Genomic DNA, 7,744 nt, shown 5'->3' on the forward strand with positions numbered 1-7,744 from the left:
AAATATTGCTGAACTGAAACAGTTCTGTAAAGAGGAATGGTCTAGAATTACTCCTGACCGTTGCGCACGTCTGATCTGCAACTACAGGAAACGTTTGGTTGAAGTTATTGCTGCCAAAGGAGGTTCAACCAGTTATTAAATCCAAGGGTTCACATACTTTTTCCACCTGCACTGTGAATGTTTACATGGTGTGTTCAATAAAAACATGGTATAACTTAATTATTTGTGTGTTATTAGTTTAAAGAGGACCTTTTACCGATCCTGACATTGTGAACTAAGTATACAGACATGGAGAGCGGCGCCCGGGGATCTCACTGCACTTACTATTATCCCTGGGCGCCGCTCCGTTTTCCCGCTATGCCTTCCGGTATCTTCGGTCATTAAGTTATGGTAGGCGGAGATTTCGGTCACTAAGTTATGGTAGGCGGAGTCTGCCCTTGTTCTGCTGTAGCGCTGGCCAATCGCAGCGCAGAGCTCACAGCCTGGGAGGTTCTTTTCTCCCAGGCTGTGAGCTCTGCGCTGCGATTGGCCAGCCGCTACAGCAGAACAAGGGCAGACTCCGCCTACTATAACTTAGTGAGCGGAGATACCGGAGGGCATAGCGGGAGAACGGAGCGGCGCCCGGGGATAATAGTAAGTGCAGTGAGAACCCTGGGCACTGCTCTAGAGTTCACAATGTCAGGATCGGTGAAAGGTCCTCTTTAAAAGGAATCTGTCACTAGCAATTTACCCCAAAAAATTTTCATGAATCCATGTTTAACAGAGTACCTTTTTTCCATCTGTTTGATTCTTTTGATTGTCAGTCTTGTCATTTCTTCAAAAAATCGATTCTTGTGATATGTAAATGACGCTGTAAGGAGCCCAGAGGGGCGTTCTTCTTTCTCCACGGTGCCCAGGAACGCCCCTCTGAAGTGCCGTGCCCGCCGAAATTTCAAATCTAATAACGCCTCCAAGTTCATCTAAATCGCCTCCCAGAGGCGCGGCTAAGTGCTCAACACCCCCCCTCCTCAGCGCCGCGCTCTGCGGCAAACACCCCGATCCTCCTCTCGCCGGCATCCCAAATCCCGCGCAGGCGCAGTGCCGGCGATTGCCTGCGCTATGATGAGATGAGTGACGGCACTGCGCCTGCGCGGGATTTGGGATGCCGGCGAGAGGAGGATCGGGGTGTTTGCCGCAGAGCGCGGCGCTGAGGAGGGGGGGTGTTGAGCACTTAGCCGCGCCTCTGGGAGGGGATTTAGATGAACTTGGAGGCGTTATTAGAGTTGAAATTTCGGCGGGCACGGCACTTCAGAGGGGCGTTCCTGGGCACCGTGGAGAAAGAAGAACGCCCCTCTGGGCTCCTTACAGCGTCATTTACATATCACAAGAATCGATTTTTTGAAGAAATGACAAGACTGACAATCAAAAGAATCAGACAGATGGAAAAAAGGTACTCTGTTAAACATGGATTCATGAAAAAAAAAATTTGCTAAATTGCTAGTGACAGATTCCCTTTAAGCAGACTGTGATTCTCATCCACAGGCTGCATTAAAAAAAAAAACACAGCACAAAAGGTATGGCATCGTGGATTTGAAGTCTGCAGCTTGTCAATTTATTCAGCGGATTTCTCTGTTTGCAATGGAGAGGATGAAATCTGTTGGCTCTAATACATGCAGTTTTGTAGCAGTTTTTTGTGTGTTTTTGCTGCGGAAACTGCCTTACGCCCCTTGCAGACGAGCGAGTATTCCACGTGGGTGTAATGCTTGATGCGAACGCATTGCGCCCGCATGGCATCCGGACCCATTTATTTTAATGGGGCTGTGTACATGTGTGTTTGTTTTCACGTATCACTTGTGTGTTGCGTGAAAATCGCAGCATGTTCTTTATTCTGCGATTTTCACGCAACGCTGTCCCCATAGAAGTGACTGGAGCTGCGTGAAATTCACATTGCATCCACGAGCAAGTGCAGATGCGATGCGTTTTTCACGGATGGTTGCTAAGAGATGTTGTTTGTATACATTCAGTTTTTTATCACGCGCGTGCAAAACGCATTAAACCGCATTCCACCCGTGCGATAAAAACTGAACAACTGAACGCGATCGCAGGCAAAACTGAATGACTTTGTTTGCGAAATCTTGCATTTTTCACTAAATACATCGCAACGCATCTGTACATAATGCGCACACACTCGTCTGCAAGGGGCCTTAGGGTATGTTCACCGTTTTTTGGGCATGGATTTTGGCACAGATTCTGCTCCAAAAACGCATGCAGATCTTTCCTATTGATTTTAATGGGGAATCCGTATGTGAATTCATACTGCGCTTGTGATTTCAAAAACCACAACGCAGGAAAAAAAGTGACTAGTACATTCTTGATGTGGATTCCATGTGGAATCTGCATCCAGAATACCCATTTAAAATGGACAGAATATATAAATATAGATATAGATATATAAAACATGCAGAATCCTGAAGCATATTCCCCATCGGGTTTCTTTTTTGTCACCCAAAAAAACTCTGTGTGAACATACCCTTTAAAATCCACACCGGATATCAAGTTCCGTGCATATTCTGGTGTGGACACTGCAGCATTTGTTAAAAAATCTCATCCAAGTCACTGCTACTGTACAATGCTGTGGATTTGCCACATGTAAATCCACAGCGTCTATGACATGTGGTAATATACCGTTCACACCAGACTGATTAGCTGCGGTTTTACTGTCACAGATTTTGGCGCAGCAAATCTGCAGCTTTGGGGTGCCTTCACACGCTGCGGATTTTGTGCAGAAATTTCCGCAACTGAAAACCAGTTCCATTCGTTTGAATGTGGCAGCAAGCCCATGGATTTCTGCAAGTCCCATTCAGGTGCATGGAACGGATTTTCAGTCGTGGAAAATTCTGCAACGAAATCAGCAGAGTGTGAATGCTCCCCCTGTATGGTATCAGCAAAGGGAATGAGTTTTTAGCAATTCACAGTCCCACGCGGCAGAAAAAATCCGTAGCAGAAACTGACCTGTGGTGTGGCTTTTAAATCTGCAGCATGTGGCCTCTTGCACACGACACGACCGTATGTATTTTGCGGTCCGCAAAAAATACGGATGACATCCGTGTGCATTCCGTATTTTGCGGAACGGAACAGTTGGCCCCTAATAGAACAGTACTATCCTTGTCCGTAATGCGGACAATAATTGGACATGTTCTATTTTTTGAGGAACGGACATGTGGAAACGGAATGCACGCGGAGTAACCTTTTCTTTTTGTAGACCCATTGAAATAAATGGTTACACATGCGGCTTGCAAAAAAAAAAAAAACGGAACGGACACGGAAAGAAAATACGTTTGTGTGCATGAGCCCTAAGGGTTTATTCACATGTCATGTCCAGACTCTGCCGTGTGCTGCGCTTTTTTATGCAGCCACCAACCTGTCTAATGTACTGAAATCACGTACATCATTCACGTGGATGCTGAGGCCAATCGCTGGCCTCAGTAGTGATGCTGGCATGATGACCAGCAATAAGGCCGGAGATATGCTACAGCAATCTGTATACAATGTAGGTGAGATGGTTATTTTATACCGATTTTTACTCTTTGCCCATTTTTTAACAAATCCCAGACGACTCCTTTATTAATTTACATGCATCATTTTTTTCCTGGTGTGTTACTTTTCCCTGTGATTTTCAAACTTACGCCGTTTTGTAATAGTTGCGTTTTTGCTGCGGTTGCAAAACGTGACAAAAAGCATCAATGAGTTATCTAACAAGCTTTTACAGTGCCATAATGTGCAGGTAGGTGGGTGTGAGGTTGTGGACGCTCATAAATAAGCCGCCTGCTCTGTCACACATGACAAGCCCTTTCGAATTTACACACAACTTCAAACACGTAGGAAGAAAAAAAAAAGAAAAAAAGGCGGGCTTTTCAGCCCGGGGCTCCCTCCTACGTCAACACTACGTCACGCATCTATGTGTTAGCCCGTGTTTCCTTCGGTTGCCTAGCGACGGCCGACAGGAGGGCGTGGCTAACTGTTTAAAGGACTCCCTGAGCTGCTCCTCTGGTCGCAGACCGCGCTGAACTGAAGGGTTTATATAGTGCTGCTAAATTTAGGCTCCGGCGAGTGCTCAGCCTCCTTATCCTGAACGTGTTTCCTCCTCTCCTTGCAATTGGTTTGGTGCTTGCCCCCCGTGCCTTTATTTATAATCTAGGCCCCCTCTCACTGCAAGGAAAGTTTAGTTTTCGCACTGCACGGACGGACCTCTCTTCTGAGGGGTTTAACACTGTCATTTAGTTGAACTTTATTTTTTTTATTTTTATTTTTTTACCTTTCTCTATCGCTGTGGCAATCTGTCCCGGATTGAAGGAGCACAAAGATGGCTCTGACGGAGACCATCCTCCCTTCTTTTTCCACCTTTGCGAACCAGAGAGAGAAGTGCTTCCAAGAAGTAAGTATGGGGGAGACCCAGGTGTGGGGGGCTCCACAGATCTGCATTCGTTGGCTTTATTGCTTGCAGAGGACTCCAAGGCTGAGTGTTCGTCCAGGTTTAGGTGCAGTCAGTTTTAACTATTTACTGCCTGCCTGAGGGTGAACTGTTGGCATTTAGCAGCAGGTGTGTGAGGAGATGGCCACACATTCTGGTTTCCAGGAAGCAGAACTTCTTTCTTTATTTCACTATCTGTCCTTTATACTTTCCATTTATGATCCACTCCAGATTTTTTGCTTGCAAAACTGCATCAGGAAGCCTGACTGTGTGGCCGTACCCTAAAATATGCCGCCTTCCCTTGTGTACTATATAGACTGACCCCGATTTCTTTCTCTTCCTCAGAAATGGAAGGGTGCTTATGAATCCAAGTCTTCGCACAACAGCTGTAATGTCCTTGAAGTGATGAACAGCACGGACGCCTTCTGCTCCAAGAAAGAGGATGAAGATCTGAACAATGTTCTAGAGTTTGTCTTGTCAATGGGCGCTGACAAGAATGCCCAGACCTGTGGAGATTATTCCGTGTCTCCTACTGAATCCTGCACTTACTACCAAACAACCCCTTCTCCAGGGGGCTACAGCTCCGAGCACAGCCCACCTCCCTATAGTTCATCTAGCCTCATGACTGAACTCATGAGATCTGACCTGGACAGTTACTGTCATGCAAACAACATTCAGGGGAGGTTTTTTGTGAGTCAAAGCTTTGATTTTCCAGACACCATCAAAACAGAACCAACAGTGGACTCTTATGGACCTATAATTGGCTTGGTGCCTCAGTCCTGTTCAAAAATCAAGCAAGAAGGCAGTGCTGCTTGCATGATGGCATATGACCAACCAAGACTGGCAAACTCTCCACAGATGGGAGGCATTGACACTCCACCTCTGAGCCCAGATGATTTGATGATAAATGACTGTCAAACACAATTGATGTGCCACCCAGCAATGCCATACAGCCATGGTTACCCAAACGCATTCCATCATTCATCTTCCAACCAGTATCAAGGATCTCCACAATTTGGCATGTTTGAGGACAATTTAACTATGCAGCTGTCTGCTGCCAGGGGGGTCATAACTCCACCATGTTCTCCCTTGGAAATCCTGGATGCCAAACCAAAGAGGGGGCGCAGATCATGGCCCAGAAAGAGAACGGCTACGCATACCTGCTCATATGCTGGCTGTGGAAAGACGTATACAAAGAGCTCTCATCTCAAGGCCCATCTAAGAACCCATACTGGTAGGTATAAATTGCCATTGTCGCTAATGTTCTTCTATGTCCTTTTACTACAATAGTTGGAAATGACATTGCAACTGTCAGAACAATTCATATGTAAAGTCTGCCAGGGCACTGTGGCATGCTTGGGAATCCCATAGAAATCAGGCCAGATGTTCATGATCTTTACTTAACTCATTAGCTGCATAGTAGATGATTTAGGAATCGTTACTAATCTTTCTGCCTCCTCTTCCCTCCAGGTGAAAAACCGTATCACTGCAACTGGGAAGGATGTGGATGGAAGTTTGCCAGATCCGATGAGCTTACACGCCACTTCCGCAAACACACTGGTCATCGGCCCTTCCAGTGTCACCTGTGTGACCGTGCCTTTTCTCGCTCGGACCACTTGGCCCTGCACATGAAGAGGCATATGTAAATCCTGGACTATAGCAAATCAGTGTGGCACATTAAACACATGGACTGATTTGGGTCACACTACAGCTGGTACTGCGTGGGCGTTTGGATGTCCTTCTGCATCTCTAGTGGAACTTGCAAGGAATAACTTGACTTGGTGAAGACTAAGGCTGGACCTAGTAACTTGAACTTGCGCATTAACTGGAAAACCTCATGGATGGGGGTTATTTAGAGATATCTGTAGATAAAGCTGAATTCTTAGATTTGTTAACCCTTTGCTTTAAAAGCAGCAAACAGCATTTCACAGGGCATTGAATGTTAAACGTGGATAAAACAATTTGACCACATTGCATCGTTTGATGCAGAATAGCTCTATGTATTTGACATTGTCTGTATTCTTCATGCAGCGCCTGTTTATCCCAGGTCCTGTCACTACAGTATGCACTTCTCTCTTCCCTGAAGTATTGACCTTTCATGGGGCACTTGTTAATCACTGTAATGTATGCGGGCTGGGTAAAGTCTTCCAGAAGAATTTTACGTTTTGGTAACCTAATTCACAGTGCAGTGAATATATATTTTTGACATTCCATTGTTTAACTTGATTGTAACTGCCTACTACAAGACAATGTTTGTATGAAACTGCCATATCGTGACGTTATTTCTCCTTTGACAGGATAAACCCTCGAGTATTCGAGAATATCCTGTTCAATATATGGATTGCATTAAGACATTTTTTTTTTTTTCATGGAATATTTTATATAAGCAGTGTTTGTAATGTTACACTATGAAACTGCAGGGCTAGAGGTCTTGCCTGAAAATAACCTTTTATATGAAATATTTATATGTAATTATACAGATTTGTAAATTTTTGTACAGTGTACATATGACTACAAATGGCACTTTGCTGTTTTTTGTTTAAATGAGGAAACAGATTTTCATTGACATGCTTTTTTGTTTTTTTTTAAATAAAAAAAATTCAAAGAAAAATAACCTGTCTGGCTTCCTGTTCAAACTTGCATCCATACAAATGAAGGAGGGGAAGGTATTAGTATTTATACGATTTTATAAGCGAAAGGTCATTTCACTTGGGGCTTGTTCACACGACCGTTGCGTATTGCGGCCCGCAATAGACTGGGCTCTGGCCATGTGCATTCCGCATCAGGGATGTGGACCCATTCACTTGAATGGGTCCGCAAATCCGGAGGTGCAGAACGGAAGCACTACGGAGTGCTTCCGTGGATTCCGTTCCATGCCTCCGCACCTCAAAAAGATAGAACTTGCTCTATCTTTTTGCGGAACGGATGGAACGCGAACCCCATTCACTTGAATGGGGTCGTGATCCGTATGCGGCAGCCCCACGGCTGGTGCCCGTGCATTGCGGACTATAGCACTGGCATGGAGGGGCAACTGTTCTGTGACAAGCCCTTAAACAGGACCTGTCACTGAACATGTTCTTCAGTTTACCACCGTCATGTTATAGAGCAGGAGGAGCTGTGCAGATTCTGGGAAAGGCATTCACTATAACTTACTGATTGAAACCTCTGCTTGTTCTATGCTTAGAAAGGCTACTTGGGCAGTTCTAGTCAGTAATGTATGGACGTGTGAGTAAAATATATATAACACACACTCGGTCTGCATTTTAATGAATGCTGGAGCATATGGAGGCAGAC

At 45.1% G+C, this 7,744-nt stretch overlaps 1 protein-coding gene across 1 annotated transcript; it reads left to right on the forward strand.

Annotated features, from left to right (window-relative positions):
• Positions 1 to 4,048: 4,048 nt before the first annotated feature.
• Positions 4,049 to 6,856, forward strand: KLF2 (Kruppel like factor 2). Its single transcript, XM_040417434.1, has 3 exons — positions 4,049 to 4,414; positions 4,796 to 5,684; positions 5,921 to 6,856. Exons 1-3 carry the CDS (start codon positions 4,343 to 4,345, stop codon positions 6,094 to 6,096), a joined length of 1,137 nt encoding a protein of 378 aa, XP_040273368.1. The 5' UTR covers positions 4,049 to 4,342; the 3' UTR covers positions 6,097 to 6,856.
• The last annotated feature ends 888 nt before the right edge of the window (positions 6,857 to 7,744 follow it).

This window comes from Bufo bufo, chromosome 2 (genome assembly GCF_905171765.1).
Source record: "Bufo bufo chromosome 2, aBufBuf1.1, whole genome shotgun sequence".
In the NCBI taxonomy this organism is placed as follows: Eukaryota; Metazoa; Chordata; class Amphibia; order Anura; family Bufonidae; genus Bufo; species Bufo bufo.